General features: G+C 36.7%; 1 protein-coding gene across 2 annotated transcripts in view; it reads left to right on the top strand.

Moving 5' to 3' along the window:
- The window catches only part of SLC25A12 (solute carrier family 25 member 12), a 108,453-nt gene that overhangs the window by 47,163 nt on the left and 41,771 nt on the right, over nucleotides 1-19,519 (top strand). For both annotated transcript variants that reach the window (XM_039239183.1, XM_039239184.1), the window contains 4 exons: nucleotides 8,282-8,428; nucleotides 10,596-10,734; nucleotides 11,381-11,474; nucleotides 14,139-14,223. In XM_039239183.1, the coding sequence (XP_039095114.1) occupies nucleotides 8,282-8,428; nucleotides 10,596-10,734; nucleotides 11,381-11,474; nucleotides 14,139-14,223 (465 nt within the window). The remainder of the gene's footprint in view (nucleotides 1-8,281; nucleotides 8,429-10,595; nucleotides 10,735-11,380; nucleotides 11,475-14,138; nucleotides 14,224-19,519) is intronic.

Genomic DNA, 19,519 nt, shown 5'->3' with positions numbered 1-19,519 from the left:
AATTTGAAAACTTTTGTCCCTCAGTTCTTGAAAATATTCTCATTACTTTTCTTATTTACTTCTATTTTCTTTCTTTCTGGAACTAGTAAATATATTAAATGTATCATTTAGTTTTCTCTCCCCCTTTCCATCTGAACTTTTAGTAAGTTTTTAATTTTTGTTACATTTAAAATTTTCAGGAGTTCTTTTTGGGTTTCTGAATATTCATTTTAAAAAAAAAGTAACATATTGATCTTTTTCCATAGATGTGCTATTTTCTCTTCTCCAAAGATTTTATAAAGATAGGTGATTTTTTTCTCCCTGTGATGTGTCTGTTTTCTTCAATTTTCTTTCTTTTTCTCTGTTTGGGTTTTTGTTTTTCGTGTTAGTGGCTTTTCTTGTAGTCATTGGTCCTCTGCTCATATTTAAGATTGAAACTTGTTGGGAACTTTGAGCTCATGGTACTACTTTTTAACTCTGAGTGCAGAGTTTGCTGGCTAGACTGTTATATTAGGGACCCTTTAATGTTTGTATGTTCAGGTCTTTCTTTTTTGGGGGGGGGAACCAGAGAATAATCATCTAGAATATTAGATCTGGCTATTGACATTCTGGTTGCTGAATAATTCAAGAGGGTTACAGGTCTCAATATTCAGTGTAGAGATGGACTTTGATTGAATTACCTCTTTTTAACTGTACCTGGTCTCTCCTAGACCAGATCCTCATTCCCTTCTCTAGGCAGTGAGCCTCTAGCACCAGCGTTAGGAAAGGTCAGAATCCTGGCTACAGTGAAGTAATACAGGTAACTTAATGAGTTTTAAACAGACTTCCATCTAAGCTTCCTGTTGGTAGCTCCTCCTTCTCTGTCACTTGTAACCAGTTCCTGAGTATTTTGGGGGTTCTGTCATGTATATTGCATTGCTTTTTGGCTTTTTCAATTTCTGGTTTTATTTATTTATTTATTTTTGATATTTTTAAAATTTATTTTGAGAGAGAGTGTACAAGCAGGGGAGGGGCAGAGAGACAGGAGACAGAGAATCCCATGCAGGCTCTGCACTGACAGTGCAGAGCTGGATCTGGGGCTCAAACTCACAAATTGTGAGGTCATGACCTGAGCTGAAATCCAGAGTCAGATGCTCAGCTCACTGAGCCACCCAGATGTCCCTCCATGTCTAGTTTTCTTGACGCTGCTCAGTGGGTTGTCACTTGCCTTTCTGCTCTCCAGTCTTAAAAATGTAGTTGCTATCTTCTTTTGTGTTCTCTTTGTCCTTGAGTTTCTGTTTTGGTTTTAGTTCCTTTACTGTGATTTTTAGTGAAGAGTGGAGTTTTGGAAGACAGCAGAGTTACACGTACTAGTTCATTCTCCTTCAAAGCTGGTTTCTGAAGCTCGGCAGTTTTCATCTCATAGTTAGATGAAATGCATTTCCAGGTGTCTGAGACCTTAAGCTTTAGCATAGCTTCCTTTTTTTAATCCTTTCCCTCAGTTCCCCTATTCACACTTGAAATCTGGAAGCAAACTTATTTTATTTTTTGTTTATTAGAGTATCTTTATTTTTTTAGATAAAGCATCTTTTTAGAGTATTTTTTTGTATTTTATCTTTTATAAGCCTAGGGTATTGTTTTACTTCATGAACGTGATCACAGTTTGAAGACTATACCCTTTACGTGTGGTTATTTTAGTATAAGTGCTGCCCAGGTAAGCACTAGTTGTGGTTATTTGTAAAGCCCAGTGCTTTTTCTAACACTTGCACTGTTCGTGACCACCTGACTGCCATTGGAAAATGCTCGCATTTGAAAAGTTGAAAATATTATATATTTAAGAGGTGAATATTAAAAAAAGAAATGTTCTTCCAACTAGCATTTTTAAAGATTTCTCCAAAGATGGTTTGTTCTTCTCATTGGTTCCCTTGCATTTACTGAATGTATTTTACAATATCTAATTCTATCCTGATACACTAATTGTACACTACATAAGCCGGGAGCTTTAGATAGGGAGTTTTTTCCTTCTGTGTTTTGCTTCTCATTTTGAAGTCCTTAATTTTAAATTTTTAAACTTTTTATTTTTAAAGACTTCAAATATATTTAAAACTAGAATAGTGTAATGAACTTCCATGTACCCATCAACCAGTTTCAACAGTTATTAACCGTTAGCCCATCTTGTTTTATCTGTATTCTACACTGTGCTCCCTTCTGGATCATTTGGAAGCCAATCCCAAGCACTCTGTAGTTTTATCATAATACTTTAACTATGTACCTTTAAAAGATACATAGGAGTTCTCCAGTTGCTGACCTAATAGAAAATAGAATACTGTTCTTCCAGTATTACTCTTGCAATGAGGATTCTACTTTGTCTTTCATACATTTTCTTCAATATTTGGTGTCATTAATGAGTCTTCATCACGTCCATGGCTGCCACTGGATATATCTCAGAAACTAAGACATGCATGGAGAAGACAAAGATGTAACAAAGACAGAGAGGAGGAAGGAAAAAGGAGTAAGGGAAAACACATATACGACAGGGACCTATGTCTGTTTCTGATGCTGCTTAGAAATATTCTTTCTGTGGGGAGTACTTTCAACAATATTTTAAGGTGGAAATAAAGACAAAATTCCTGCTTCATTTGAAGGATGATAGGGTTGGAGCTGAGATGATCGGAAAATGGAGTGAATAGGAGAATGATGAACGTAGAAGAGACAGAATTCACAAATATGTGGAGATTATATAACATGCTCCCAAATAATTAACGGATCATAGAATAAAAGGAAAATAAAAAAATATCTTGAGACAAATTAAAATGAAAACACAACATACCAAAGTATATGGGATACAGCAAAAGCAGTTCTAAGAGACAGGTTCATAATGATAAATGCCTACATTAAGAAAAAATAAAGATCTCAACCTATCTTTACACCTCAAGAAACTAGAAGAAGAATAAACTAAGAATAATGTCAGCAACAGGAAGAAAATAACAAAAATCATAGCATAAGTAAATGAAATGTAAAGTCTAGGGAGACAACAGAAAATAACAAACTAAGAGCTGTTTTTTTTTTTAAGATATACAAAATTGACAGACCTTTACCTAGACTGAGAAAAAACACATAGAAATGAAAGACACATTACAACTGATAACAGAAGTACTTAGGATCGTAAGAAACTACTGTGAACATTTATATACCAACAAATGAGGTAACCTAGAAGAAATGGATAAATTCCTAGAAACATATCCAACCTACCAGTTCTGAATCATGAAGAAATAAAAAGCTAAACAGACCAATTACTAGTAAGGAAATTGAATCAGTAATTAAAAACCTCTCAACAAAAACTTTAGGACCATATGGCTTCCCTGGCGAAGACTACCAAACATCTAAAGAAGAGTTAATACTAATCTTTCTCAAACTTAATCCAAAAAGTACAAGAGGAGGATACATTTCTTCCAGATTCATTTTACAAAACCAGTATTAATCCTGATACCAAAGCCAGACAAGAACACTGCAAGAAAAGGATGACAAGTCAGTATTCTTGATGAAGATAGATGCAGATAGGCTCAACAAAATTAGTAAACTGAATTTAATAGTACATTAAAAGGATCATGCACTGTGATCAAGTGAGATTTATTCCTGGTATGCAAGGATGGTTTAACATATGCAAATCATTAAATGTGATATACTACATTAACAAAATGAAGAATAAAAATAATATCATTTCAATAGATACAGATACAGAAAAAGCATTTAGAAAAATTCAATATCCTTTCATGATAAAAATGCTTAGCAAGGGGTGGGGTGCATGGGTGGCTCAGTCAGTTAAGCATCCCACTTTGGCTTGGGTCATGATCTCGCGGTTCGTGGGTTCAAGCCCTGTGTTGGGCTCTGTTCTGGCAGCTCAGAGCCTGGAGCCTGCTCTGGGTTCTGTGTCTCCCTCTCTCTTCCTTCCCCACTTGCACATGCGGGTGCGCTCTCTCTCTAAGATAAATAAACATTTAAAAAATTAAAGATAATGCTTGGCAAGGGGTGCCTGGGTTGCTCAGTCAGTTAAGCATCCAACTTTTAATCTTGGCTCAGGTCATGATGTGGTTTGTGGGATTGAGCCCGATGTTGGGCTCTGCACTGACAGCAGAGAGCCTGCTTGGGATTTTCTCTCTCTCTCTCTCTCTCTTTTTCTCTCTTACTGTACCCCTACACCTCTCCCCCAAATAAATAAGCATTAAAAAAATAATATTTGAAAAGCCTAGCAAATTAGGTATAGATGGAACATACCTCAACATAATAAAGGCCATATATGACAAGCCCATAGCATCATGCTCAACAGTGAAAAGCTGAAAGCTTTTACTTAAAGACCAGGAACAAAACAAGGATGCACACTCTTACCACTGTTATTCAAAAAAGTACTAGAAGTTTTAGCCATAGCAGTTAGTCAAGAAAAAGAAGTAAAATTAGAAGGGGAAAAAATTATCTCTTTTCGCAGATGACATGATATTATGTATAGAAAACCCTAAAAGACTATAAACACATACACACATGCATGCACACAAACCCATCAAAAACTGTAAGAACTAATAAATGACTTAAGAAAGTTTCAAGGTACAAAATCAATATAAAAAAAAGCAATTGCATTTCTTTTTTAAAAATTTTTATTTTTTTAATTTTTTTTCTTAGTTGATTGTCAAGTTGGTTTCCATATAACACCCAGTGCTCATCCCAACAAGTGCCCTCCCCCATGCCCATCACCTCCCTTCCCCTCTCCCCCACACCTATCAGCCCTCAGTTTGTTCTCAGCATTCAAGTCTCTCATGGTTTGCCTCCCTCCCTCTCCCCAACTATTTTTCCCTTCTTCTCCCTCATGGTCCTCTGTTAGCTTCCTCCTAATCTACCTACATGTGCAAACATATGGTATCTGACCTTCTCTGCCAAAACAGATGCATTTCTATACATTAACAATGAACTACTGGAAAGAGAAATTAAGAAAATCTGTTTATAGAATATCAAAAAGAATAAAATACTAGGGAATATATTTTACCAAGGCAGTGAAAAATCTGGTCACTGAAAACTGTAAGACATTAATGAAAGAAGTTAAAAAAGACACAAATAGGAAGTTATTCCATGTTCATTGATTTGAAGGATTAATATTGTTAAAATGTAATATCCAGAGTGGTCTATAGATTCAACATAGTCACTATCAAAATTTCAATGGCCCTTTTCACCAAGATAGAAAAAAACAATCCTAAAATTTGTGTGGAACCCAAAAGAACCCAAATAGCCAAAACAATTTTGAGAAGAACAAAGCTGGAGACATCACATTTTTAAATTCAAATTATATTATGAAGCTATAGTATTCAAAACAGTATGGTATTGTCAAAAACAAACACATAGATCAATGGAACAGAGAGAGAGTCCAGAAATAAACTCATCCATATATGATCAATTAATTTTTGACAAAGGAGTTAAGAAGATACAATGGAGGGGTGCCTGGGTGGCTCAGTCGGTTAAGTGTCTGACTTCAGCTCAGATCATGATCTCATGGTTTGTGGGTTCTAGCCCTGTGTTGGGCTCTGTGCTGACTGCCAGCTCAGACCCTGGAGCCTGCTTCAGATTCTGTGTCTCCCTCTCTCTTTGACCCTCCCCTGCTCAGGCTGTATCTCTCTCTCTCTCTCTCAGAAATAAATAAAAACATTAAAGTTTTTTTTAAAGAATATACAATGGTGAAAGTTTAGTCTTTTCAATAAATGGTTTTGGGAAAACTAGATATGTGAAGAATGAAAATAGACTCCTATGTTATACCATACAGAAAAAGCAACTAAAAAATGGATTAAAAACTTGAACATAAGATCTGAAATTTTAAACTCCTAGAAGAAAACATAGTGGGTAAGTTCCTTGACTTCAGTCTTGGCAATGATTTTTTGAATTAGACATTGAAAACAAAGGCAGCAAAAGCAAACATAAGCAAGTGGGACTGCATGAAATCAAAAAGCTGCACAGTAAAGGAATCCATCAACCAAATCAAAAGGCATCCAATGGAATGGGAGAAGATATTTGCAAACCACTTATCTAATAAGGAATAATACCAAATATGTAGGAAATTTTACAACATAGTAACACACACACACATATATGTATATATGTATGTGCATATATATAAATGGGCAAGGGACCTGAATGACATTTTCAACTCCATAAGTTAATTAATTAGAAAAACTAAAAGTGCACAAGAGACCTGAACAGACATTTTCCCGAAGAAGACATGTAAATGGCCAGGAAGTATATGAGAAGTTGCTCAATCTCACTAATCACCAGGGATATAGAAATCCAAACCATAGTGAGATGTTACTTCATACTGGTTAGGATGTCTGTTATCAAAAAGACCAGAGACTACAAATGCTGGCAAGGATGTAGAGAAAAAGGAACGCTTGTACATTGTTGGTGGGATGTAAACTGGTGCAGCCATTATGGAAAACAGTATGGAGATTCCTCAAGAAATTAAAAATAGAACCGCCACATGATCTAGCAATTCCACTTCTCAGTATGTATGCAAAGGAAACAAAAATCACTATTTCAAAGAGATAGCTGTACTTCCGTGTTTGTTGTATATGTATACAACCTAAGTGTCCAGGGAGAGATGAATGAATAAAGAAAATGTGTGTGTATTCACATAGAATAGAATATTCTATAGAATATTGTTTACTATTCAATAGAATATTGTTCACTCAAAAAAGAAGGAAATTCTGTCAAGTTCTGATGAACTTGGAGAGCATTATACTAAGTAAAATACACCAGAGAAAGACCTGCTACAAGGGATCACTTCTATGTGGAACCTTAAAAAAAAGTTGAACACATAAAAACAGAAAGAATAGTGGTTGCCAAGGGGATGGGGACAGGGGCAGGGTGGGGGAGTGGGTAGGGAGGGGAATCTGGAAAGAGGGTACAAACTTTCCATTTTAACGTGAGTAAGGTCTGGGAATGGAATGTATATCCTGGTCACCATGGCTAATAATACTGTGTTGTATAATTAAAGTTTGCTAAGGGAGTAGAACTTTTTTTTTTTTAATTCACAAATTTACTACTTCCAACTTTTCTTTGTTTTTTGTATACATCCATATTTCCATTTGGGATAGTTTCCCTTCTGTGTAAGGAATTCAGCATTTCTTGTGGTGCAGTTCTGTTGGTAATAATTTTTTTTTACTTTCTATACTTTATTTTTTATAATTCACACACCAAGTTAGTTAGCACATGGTGCAACAGTGATTTCAGGAGTGGATTCCTTAAGCCCCTTCCCCATTTAGCCCATTTCCCCTCACACAACCCTTCCAGCAACCCTCTGTTTGTTCTCTGTATTTAAGGGTCTCTTATGTTTTGTCCCCCTCCCTGTTTTTATATTATTTTTGCTTTCTTTCCCTTCTGTTCCATCTGTTTTGTATCTTAAAGTCCTCATGTGAGTGACATCTTATGATATGTCTTTCTCTGACTAATTTCACTTAGCATAATACCCTCTAGTTCCATCCACGTAGTTGCGAATGGTAAGATTTCATTCTTTTTGATTGCTGAGTAACAATCCATTGTGTATATATGCCACATCTTCTTTATCCACTTATCCATCAATGGACATTTGGGCTCTTTCCATACTTTGGCTGTTGTTGGTAGTGCTGCTATAAACCTTGGGGTGCATGTGTCACTTTGAAACAACACACCTGTATCCCTTGGATAAATACCTAGTAGTGCAATTGCTGGGTCGCAGGATAGTTCTATTTTTAATTTTTGAGGAACCTCCATACTGTTTTCCAGAGTGGCACCCCAAATCTAAACTTTTAATTCAAAAAGTGCCCTTGAGGGGTACTGGCAACGTGGAGCCTGCCTGAGATTCTTTCTCTCCCTTTCTCTGCTTCTCCTGCTTGTTTTCTCTCTCTCACTCTCTCTCTCAAATAAATAAACTTAAAAAAACAAAACAAAACAAAACAACGGTACCCTTGGATAAGAATGCCTTCAAGCAAGAGAGAATGCATTTTAAAAGCTGAAGTAAAATACCGAGAACTGTTTTCAGTGTTGAACACTTTTCAACTAAATTAAGGATTTTTCCTCCTCCTCTTTCTCTATTCCCATGCTATGATTCATTCTTCCCAAGGGGCGCTGTATAGTACATTTTCAGGAAAACATGTGCTTTTTAAAAGAAATGAAAAGATTTGTTGTACATTCAGAGCTGTGCAGTGTTCATTCCTGTAGTAGGTGCATGCAAAGGAAGAAGGTCCTTTTTCTACAACGTGCAGTAGGGCTGTGCTGTAACCAATCTCCTGTTCTATTTCTAACCTCCTTCTAGGAGCTACAGCTGGAACATGCAAGACAAGCCTTTGCCCTGAAAGACAAAAGCAAAAGCGGCATGATTTCTGGTCTGGATTTCAGTGACATCATGGTTACCATTCGGTCTCACATGCTTACTCCCTTTGTGGAGGAGAATTTAGTTTCAGTAAGTAGAGAGCAAGTACTTGCGTTTTCTGTTTTCTTAAAATTTTTGAACCATTGGGTCCTGGCTCGCCTCCTGGGACACACCTGACCGTCAGCCGTTCTAACTTCATGTTTGGTTGGTAGAAGGTAAACAGGTATGTGTAAGGAAGGTGGGAGTGATGGTGAAGAGTCTTTCCCTGGATCAAGTTTTTTTCGCAGCCACTATCTTGTTCTCCTATATTTCTAAATTGTTTATTTCCATTACAGAGTCCAATGAAAAAAAAAAAAAAACAAGGGAGTTTGTAGACAAGGGTGTGCAATTACTTTTTCCAGGGGGCAGGGCAGTACCTCTCCCAGACACTACTGCCTTCACCCTTGGCCTTTTTCCATCCCCCCAGGCTCCCAAAGCCTTGCTATAAAGATGGCTCCTTCCTTTGTTGCCTGCAGGGTGCTGTTTGCTAGAGGAATCATCACTGGCCTCTACACTGTTTTAATAACCATGGCTGTGGCAGAAGGTATGGAGGAAATATGTGGGCATCAGCCAATGTGGCTCCCTCCTCTCTCTGCCCCTTCACCTGTGCATTCAGTCTGCATGGACCAGACGGTTTTTTTGTTCTGTCAAACTGCTAATCTCTATAAAATAATCATCTGGGCCAATAGCAAACTGATGTCATTCACTTCCTCACAAAGAGTGGTGAAACTTTCCTCACTTACCAGTTCTCTTGTTCGTGCATTGTACTTATGTATAAGTTTTTGATTGCTGCTTGTTTTATATGGAGGGCAGCCAGTGAGTGCTTTTGTTGTTTCAGCTGAAGATCATTATCTCTGATTTAGACCGGGGTAGAAAGATCAACTTCTGTTCTTTTTCTTCAGTGAATTTGAACATGGAGCATGTCACTTTGTCCTGCACATTTCACCTCCTTGACACCCATCTCCCACTGCCTGAACCCTTACCTCATACCCCAGCCAAAAAATGAGAGAAGGACAGAAAGAAAGAGAGAGAGGGAGGAAAAGGGGGAGGAAGGAAAGAAAATCCTACAGAGAAGGATTCTCAGTGCCTTGGAATGAGGGGACCCATTTAATCTTTTCCAATTGGGTTACATAGACCTATTATAGCTTCAACTTACCAAATGCCATTACAGTCCCTGAAGGAATGTATTAAATAATTTGAGTTCTCCCTTTGGGTCACTGGTATCCAAATTCAAGCTAAGACAAATATCATCTATATTTGTGTTAAGGCATGTGTGTGAGGGATGGGTACATTTGCCCATCATTACCTACACTATTCTTAGTAGACCTTTGTGATTAAGGTCACACTGGTATTTCCATAAGTATTTCTTTGGAGTTTTTATTAGAGAATGTTTTTAATCATACGGGTTCCTCTGACTCCTGGCTTAAAGATTAGGCTTTTGCAAACTATGAAAAATATTCTCTTTTGAGTTTATGTCCAAGGGGTGGGCAGAGGGAGAACTTACCTCTTCACCCCACAGAGGTAATGAAGGCCAGATTGTCCCCCACCCCCCATCACTCCCCAGGCACAAGAGAAGCCTCTTTTGCACTATTCCACTAAAGATGTAGTTTATGGTGAATAAATCCTCCCTAGGTTTTCTCTACATTTTTTGGAGTTTCTGGTAGTTGTACCTTTCATGAGGCAGTTTCAGAGACTAGCACAGACTGTAAAATATCTTAATAATTGCAGTGGTCTTAAAAAAATGATTAGGAAAGTTGATATAGTGAAATAGTTTTAAAATACAAAGTTACCACTGATTTTTGTGTTTGAAAAAAAGCAAGATTAAAAAATACTTTCTATATTGTACATTGATGTTTGAATTATCCTGGACTAGCAAGAGTTCATAGTTGAGGATCTTGAAAATCCTGTTTAAATAACCATTATTTTTGATCTGTGATAATTATATTTGTTGTTTCTGACCTTATAGGTAGATGAACCATGAAGTCCAACTTCCAGATGTTGCTTTCTTCCTTAAAACCTAAATTACATAGACCTCCCTGAGGGCGTGAAATGCACTGAGTGTTTCAGTACGATACTTTCTTTGTATTTATGGACTGGTTGTTAATCACTTTAATAATGAAGACTACTTTCAATCTTCTTTGAGAAAAGTGTACTGTCCTTAAATGTGTTTTATTTGTTTTTGCTTGTTGTTTAAACTTTTCCTGTTGTCATTTCCTAGGCAGCTGGAGGAAGTACCTCACACCAGGTTAGCTTCTCCTACTTCAATGCATTTAACTCCTTACTGAATAACATGGAGCTTGTTCGTAAGATATATAGCACTTTAGCTGGCACAAGGAAAGATGTCGAAGTCACAAAGGGTAAGATTTCAAAAATATGTGAATGTGCATTTTCACCTTTCTTTATTTAGGACACGAGGTTGACTAAAGTTTACCACTCTGGAGCCAGATCTGGAGAGTGTGTTATTGTGTGCACACGTTTACTCGGGCGGTAGTGGTCTCTCAAAATCCAGGTGCATTTAATGGGATTCTAGGGACAGGAATGAACAAGCAGCTTTGATGATTTTGAAAAGAACCTTGGCCCAGTCTGTCAGTCAAACCTGCCAGTGGCAGTGTGGCAGAAACTTTTTGTACTAGGAAAGAGTTGCCACAGAAGGATGGGCAAGCCTACTCTTTTTGCTGTATTGAAGTAGGGTGTTTTAGCTCATTGGAGAATAGCACTTCTTTTGATCTTGTAATTCTGGAGACCAAAGCAAATAAACAAGATAAGACAAAGGATTCTAAAAAGATTGTTTTATCTTTGAAATTAATTTGTTTTTGCTGGTCATTGAGTAACATTTTATCTTTTGCCAGCTTTCAAAATTTCATAGTTGAATTTAGGTATTTAAATTCAGTTTTAGATTTTTAAAAAAATTCTAAACTGCCTTTAGCTTTCAGATTATAGTTGGTTAAACTAGAAGCATATTGAGAATCTTTTCAGATTTTAAATACTCTCTTTTTCTTCTAGAGGAATTTGCCCAGAGTGCCATACGCTATGGACAAGTCACTCCACTAGAAATTGATATCCTCTACCAACTTGCAGACTTATATAATGCTACAGGGTAACTATTCGAATAATTCTTCATGATATTTACTATAGGACAGTTCCTGTAACATGTGAAGCAGGGGTATGCTTTCAGTTCATTTTAATAGTAGTTAATTCAGTCTTCAAATTTCCAGAAAGAGAGAGAAGCAAAATGATAAACAGGAGGAGGGAGAGACAGAGGAAGACAGACCTTTAGGTTGGGGGGGATGAATGGAAGGAAATGGAGAGAGAGCAAGAGGGTGAAAGAGTAAGGAGGGGAAGAGAAAAGGAGAGAAGAAATGGAGAGAGGGAGGTAAAAGAGGAGAGTAAGGGCTCACGGGCCTTGAGAGAGGGAGATAGGGGACAGAAGACACATGAAAGTGAGGAGAAAAGTTGATTTCATTTGGACTTGATTAAATGTAAGAGACTGGTGAAAATTTGCCTACATTTATAAAATAAATTGCAGTACATGTCCAGGTGTCTTATAATCCTTTTGGTTTATTCACAAATGGTCATTGTACGAAATAGCATGTATCGTTTTGTGTTGGAAAGTATCATTTTCTTGCAATATTTCTGTGACATTAGCATTATGGTGGTCACAGACCAAGCTGAGATGTTTTTATGCCTCCATTTTATTGTTTTTAATGTTTATTTTACTTATTTTGAGAGAGAGCGAGCAAGTGAGAATGTGCATGCATATGAGAATGGGGGAGGGGCAGAGAGCGAGGGGGAGAGAGACTCCTAAGCAGGTTCTGCCAACTCAGGACTCTATCTCATGAACAGATCATAACCTGAGATGAAATCAGTAGTTGGATGCTTAAGTGACTGAGCCACCCAGGCACTCCTTTACCTCCACTTTATAGACTAAAAAAAACCAAAGTACACGGAGAATTTTTGATTTGCGAAGTTCTTTTGTAAATCCAAAAGAAAAAACCTTCATCTCTGGGCAGGATTTGTGGGATCCTGGGACTTAGGCACTATTAAGCAATAAGATTTTTTTAAGCATAGGAATATCCAAAAAATGGGTTTCAACCCTAGAGCTGAGGACTAATAGAAGTTGGATATACATGGGTGATTTATTGCCTTAATGCTACATAATGAATTGCTGGGCTGGAGATGATACTAAACATGCCATCCAGTCTTTGGTGATTGACATGAAATATCAGGCCATGTCTCATCCACTAGAATTCACTTTTTTCTTTTATTGCAGAGGTTCTGTGCCTCCTTCTGATAATAAATGGTTCAAAAAATACTTTTCAAAACTAGATCTGAAGTGATCTACCTGGTTCATGGAATGGACTTATTTTTAAGTAAATTTTTTGAAAACAGTAGTGCAGGGTTCAAAACTAAGAGCTTAAAAGAGCATACTATAAAAAAAGTATCTTTTCTACCCTTGTGCCTTTCCTTAAAGGCAACCAGTATTCGTCAGTTTGTCCTTCTCAAGATACTTTGTATCTTGCATTGAATATGTATCCTAAAGGAATGCATTTACTATGTATGAATGAACTGTCAATGTCTTTACTTTGCTTCTAATAAGAATTAGTTCTTTACTTTTAATATCTACCATTGGAGTCTTATTAAATTTGTGTAGTCTGTATTATTTTTGAGATCTTTTGCTTTTCTTGGAGCCTGGGTCTGGAGATTTTTTTCCCACTAAAATGATCTGGGTGAATAGAGAAATACTACTTTATTGTTATTATTTTTATTTTAGAGAGAGACAGCATGAGCAGGGGAGGGGGCAAAGGAAAAGAGAGAGATAATCTTAAGCAGGCTCCATGCTCAGCACAGAACTTGACACAGGGCTCCATCCCACAATCTTGGGATCATAACCTGAGCCAAAATCAAGAGCCGGATGCTGAACTGAACTGAGCCACCTAGGCGCCTCAAGAAATACTGCGTTTAAAAAAATATTTTTAATGTTTTATTTATTTTTGAGACAAAGAGGGACAGAACATGAGAGGGGGAGGGGCAGAGAGACCAGGAGACACAGAATCTGAATTTGGCTTAGGCTCTGAGCTGTCAGTACAGAGCCCGACACGGGGCTCGAACCCATGAACGTAAGATAATGACCTGAGCTGAAGTCAGAGGCTTTACTGACTGAGCCACCCACGCGCCGCAAGAAATACTACTTTTAAAGCACAGTTCTTGGGGTGCATTGGTGGCTTAGTTGGTTAAGCATTCAGCTTCAGCTCAGGTCTTGATCCTGAGGTCCATGGGTTCAAGCCATGAGTCAGACTCTGTGCTGACAGCTCAGAGCCTGGAGCCTGCTTCGGATTGTGTGTCTCCCTTTCTCTCTGTCCCTCCCCTGCTCATGCTCTGTCTTTCTCTCAAAAAAATGAATAAACATTTTTAAAAAATTATTTTAAAGCATAGTTCTTGGGGCCCCTGGATGGCTCCGTCAGTTAAGCCTCTGACTTTGGCTCAGGTTGTGATCTTGAGGTTCGTGGGTTCAAGCTCTGCATTGGGCTCTGTGCTGACAGCTGGAAACCTGGGGCTTGCCTTGGATTCTGTGTCTCCCTTTCTCTCTCTGCCCCTCCCCCACTCATGCTCTGCCTCTGTCTCTCAAAAATGAATAAAAAGGTTAAAAAACTTACAGAAAAACTTAGTTCTTTTCTTGTCTTTTTTTCTGAAGAAACGTGAACTTGGCATGAGGAATTTGTTGGTGTCTAACATTTTTTTCTTTACGTATTTTTGCCTGAAGGCGCTTGACTTTGGCAGATATTGAGAGAATAGCCCCGTTGGCTGAGGGGGCCTTACCTTACAACCTGGCAGAACTTCAGAGACAGGTAGGAGGGATCTCATAAATGGAATCGCCTTCAAAATCCCTGAAATAATATGTACACCACAACCTAGAGTTCCTAAATGCTATGAAAATTAAAAACTACTTTCCAGAAAAAGTCTCTATTTAGCTCAAAGATTACTTTTATAGAACTGTTATTGCACTCTCATGGGGTATTTTTATGGGGAACTGAATTTATGTTTGTGTTTTTTTTCCCCTTTATTAAGATAAGGAAAGTGAGAGTGCAGACATGCTTGACCCCTTCTCCCTTGAACTTGTGTCTTCCTTTCACTTGTGTGGTGACACTTAAAAATTAGTGTTAAGTTCACTTTGAAAAATTAGACTGTTATTTATAGGGCTTTTAAAATACAAACATTGTTCTAATGAAGTATGTCTTTCACTGAGATTGTGCTTTATAGATTACAGTTACAACACAGGAATACTACATAAGTAGTGAGTCAGAAAGAAAACTTTGACTATTACTACATTTAAGAATAAAATATTAGCATTTTTTCTTAAAGGATGATTTAAACAGTAGCTTCTGAGTCCCATTAAGTTAATACAGTTCCATTTCTGATTTCAGAAATACTACCTCAGTGGGAAAATAAACCCCATGATATTACATGAAAGAGTAGAATGGTACAGTTAGGTTTTGTTTTTGTTTTTGTTTTTTAAGTCTTGTTTTAAATTGAAACTCCTACTTACATAGCACTTGGAGAAAGCCCCAGTTGTAGTGATAGTCACATGGCTTTGTGTGTGAGGTGAGGGTTAGGAGGGCTCCTCCCTGTCATCCTGGTATTTCCTTGCTCCAGTAGATGAGGTCTGTGTTCCACATGATTCCTGAGGAGACTTGAGCCCTACAAGACATTGAAAGGGTGTGGGGAGATAGGGAAGAAGACAGGAACAAAGGAGAGGGAGAAAAACAGTAAATGGGCATGCCGCAGAAAGAGCCTGCGCCTCCTTTGTCTTCATTGCTGCCACCTGGGTGAATAGCCACATGTGCTAGTAAAAGATCAAGGCATGTAAGTATGGTTCATTTTGGGAAATTTTGGTAGGAAAATTTTCTTCTACTTATGCACCATGAAATGATGCTTCTGCTTCTAAACCTAATTAGAATTCCTAGTTCTACTTTTCATTATAAACAAGAACTTTTGTAGTCAGTTAAGTAGATTGAAAATGAAAAATTTTGCTTTTGTACCTACATTTTATGTTAATACTTTGTTTGCTTGGAATGTAATAAACCTTCCTGTGGATTAAAATATATTTGTAACCCATTACAATTTAGCTTTTAATTTTTTTTTTTTTTTTTATGTTTTATTTATTTCTAGGAGAGAGAGAGAGAGACAGCATGAGCAGGGGAGGGTCAGAGAGAGAGGGAGTCACAGACTGAAACAGGCTCCAGGCTCTGAGCTGGCAGTCAGCACAGAGCCCGACGCGGGGCTCGAACCCGCAAACCGCGAGATCATGACCCAAGCGAAAGTCGGACGCTTAACCGACTAAGCCACCCTGGCGCCCCCATTACAATTTAGCTTTAGTGGCAAAGAATTCTTACCTGCTGCCATCAAAGTTTATTTCCACTATATGTTCTCAGATCCTTTAAAAAAATAGATGGATTTATTCTAATTCATTGATTTATAATAAGACTTAATAAAATTGTTAAATGATTGAGATATTAAAATATTTAAAGAGCTTAGTGAATTTGATTTTACCTTTTGTGGTATACATTTATTAAAATTTGCTCTTGAAATTTGAAAAATTTGCATTTCAGGAGGAGATATTTTTCAGTATTTTGTGTCTATAAACATAGCTTATAACATTACTATATTAACTATGCCATACATTTCATCTCTGTGACAGATTTATTTTATAACTGGAAGTTTGTACTCTTAATTCCCTTTATTTTGCCCATTCCCCCCTTCCCTCTGACAACCATTATTTACAACAGCCAAGATATGGAAGTAACCCAAGTTTCCACCAGTAGATGAATGGATAAGAAAGATGTGGTGTGTACACACACACACACACACACACACACACACACACACACACACACAGAGGAATATTACACAGCCATAAAAAAGAAAATGAGATCTTGTCATTTGCAACACCATGGATGGACCTAGAGGGTATTATGCTAAGTGAAATAAGTCCAAGAATGACAAATATCATCTGATTTTACTTACATGTGGTATCTACAAAAAACAGAACAAAGACACACAAAACTTAAATCTTGTTTTGTAAGGTCAAGAATATTGAATTTAAATTCAGGTGTGATTTACAGGCAAAAGAATTTTGTTAATTTATTTTCCCTAGCCTTATTTTGCTAGAGAATCATATATTTCAGTAGGTATTAAAATCTAGCCTTTTTTCTCCCCCTGCCTAATATACAGTATACAAATCTTCAGCTTTTCCTTTTCTTCTCTCCATTAATAGTATGCAGTGTTGAAGTGGTAGTTCTCTTTATTGGATTGGCAATAATTGGCAATAATACTACCTGAAGTAGTGTAGTTTGGGCACATAGCTTGACTTGTTAACTGGCATGATCTTGCTTTATGTAAATCTCATTTATAGATTGAGGTATATTCAACAACAAAAGTAGAACTTTCTCCCATGCAAATGAGGTCTCAAGTCATTTCCTATCATACATATGTGCTTAAGGAACAGGTTAAAAATCAGTTAAGATTCTCAACTCTTATTTTGCTTTGAAAAACACTTAATTAATCTTGTTAAATATCACCTTCATGATCATAATCATAACCTTAAGGGAAAGAGTGCCTTTTCCTTTGGCCCATTTGCTCACGGTAGGCGATCTTCTTAGTGCTGAGTATTTTCTTTCAGCCTAAATGCTAAAAATTCAGTACACAGTCATTAACAGGGATGACAGCTACAGTAGCATTCTACTTATGAATATTCATGAAGTGAAATCCATAGCATTAATTACATTAATTTACATACCTGAATACAAGTGAACCATAAGTTACAGTGATAGCTAAGCTTAAAAAAAAGTCTTATCATATATTGTATTTTAAAAAAATGCTATTTAATAAGGATGGAGGCCAAAAGGCATTTTGGTATTTGGTTATTTATAGTTAGAGATGTTTTTAGCTAAGACTAAAAGCACACTGTAATCCTTCAGTTTTTCATAGGATTTTGTAGAGCTTACAAACATTAAAAAAATTTTTTTAATGCTTATTTATTTTAGAGAGAGACAGAGTGCGAGCAGTGGGAGGGACAGAGAGAGAGGGAGACACAGAATCTGAAGCAGGCTTCATGCTCTGAACTATCAGCACAGAGTCCCACATGGGGCTTGAACTCACAAACTGAGATCATGACCTGAGCTGAAATTGGACACTTAACTAACTGAGCCACCCAGGTGCCCCTGATCTCATTCTTTATAATTTTTACTTTTATCTATATTTAAAATGCATATTATGTGTAATTTAATAAAACCTATTACTTAGGTTTATATAGATATTAGTATGATGGATCATGTATATAATTTATAAATGAAATCATAATCTTTGGTTGGTAAGAGTGTTCAGTCATAAATAGTTGTTGAAAACTATTGACCTAAATAATGTTGGAGAATGCAGTGAGGTGACTAGGGCCATGGGTCTGCTTATTCCCCAACTCACGATGAGACCTTTATCAAGTCACTTGTCCTGTCCTTAGTATGGCCATCTTACCTTAAATGCACAGTGGACTGACTGAGAAATTAGTACTTTGTGGTCTCACTGTGGGTGGGTAGACTATCCTGATGGTCTCACAAGGAAGGAAGTTCATTTGCAGAAGATTGAAAAACATTGGACCCCTGAGGGCTACATTAGGGAAACGTCTTGAGTGCTGCTTGGTAAAGTACTTTCACCCTTTGGGAGTTAGTAAATCTCTAAACAGTCTAAAATTAGTGCTGTTATTGTAGTGATAAAGAGAACAAGAAGTAGTTATCTTTTGGGATGGCCCATTTTTTGCTCTTCTATGAATGAATCAAATTTATACTTATATCAAGGTTTTGTTAAAATACCCTGCTCTTTCACTTATTAGATTGCAAATATAAATATCAGTTTCTAGTTATTGCTCACTTTTGTTACAGCATGTAAACTAAACATAATGGATGGCAATGCATTTGTCTGGGCTAACTTGATAGGAAAAAGTGTATTTCCTACAAGATCATGATAATGTACTACCCTGTAATTTTCTACCTTTTTCATGATGGTTTCTTCCACATGCTAAATTCAGTTCTGTATGTAATATGTAAAAACTTTCACCTAATAGATTATAGTAAAGCTAGTATATTGAGATAATTGAGCTTTATAAAATATGTGCTGATGCTATTTGAAATAATGGTGTTTTACCAAATTTCTTTTTTGCCAAGAGTTTTCTGTGGGTTTCATTTTGACTTTTCATCAAACGTTACTTTTTTCCTTTTTACTCTAGAATTTATTGAATCACAACACTGGCAAGCATAATGAGCTTTTTTTGTTTTTTAAAGCATAATGAGCTTTTAAAAGATCTCTGCCTACAAGAGATTATAATCAAACATTAAATATTTAGGTATCACATGCTTTGGTTAAAAACTGAAAAGATGCTTATTGTGGTATAAGATTTACAAAACAAGAAGCAGATAAAACCTTTCTATGGGCTGCTTCTCAAATTATTTGTAAATATCCGGGTTTGTCATATTCATCTTGATTAATTGAGCTTTGAAGAGATTGTACAGATGAAAGCAAGTCAGAGTAGACTAGCTGTTTTCTCCTTTAGATTTTAGGCATGGATTCCCTCTCCATTAAATTATTCTAATGAGCATATCTAAGCTTTTTATTATGAGGGTTTTTTTAAAAAGCTCATTCCAAGTTAATATTTTTTTAAGTTTTTTTTATGATAAACCAAATATTTTATTCTTTCATTTCAAATTGTTTATACGACATAACTACTGTTTTCATAAGGAAGATATTAAAGAACAAGACTGGCAGACTAGTATAGACAAATTATTTTAGATCCTTTATGCTGTGGGTTACATATGAAATAACATTCTGAGTCACAGTGGTTTTTTCCTTTACATTATTATCATCATAAATTCTATGTTGTAACCATAAATGTAGGTAAGATAGCAGTTTTCAGCCTAACTACATAGCAGAATGATTTAAAGCCTTTAAAAAATAGATAAAGTCCAGGCCCCACAGATTTATTTTTTAAAGCCTTTCAGGTGTTTTCCCTGGATATGTATAGCTGGAGAATACATAGGTATAGGAAAGAAAATGCTCAGTAACATGGTTCAGATATACTGTCATTAACTAAAGATAACC

This window comes from Hyaena hyaena, unplaced genomic scaffold (assembly GCF_003009895.1).
Source record: "Hyaena hyaena isolate Hyena2069 unplaced genomic scaffold, ASM300989v1 scaffold_154, whole genome shotgun sequence".
NCBI classification, from domain to species: domain Eukaryota; kingdom Metazoa; phylum Chordata; class Mammalia; order Carnivora; family Hyaenidae; genus Hyaena; species Hyaena hyaena.
The sequence above is the reverse complement of the archived record's forward strand: the minus strand, read 5'-3'. Positions and strand labels throughout refer to the sequence as shown.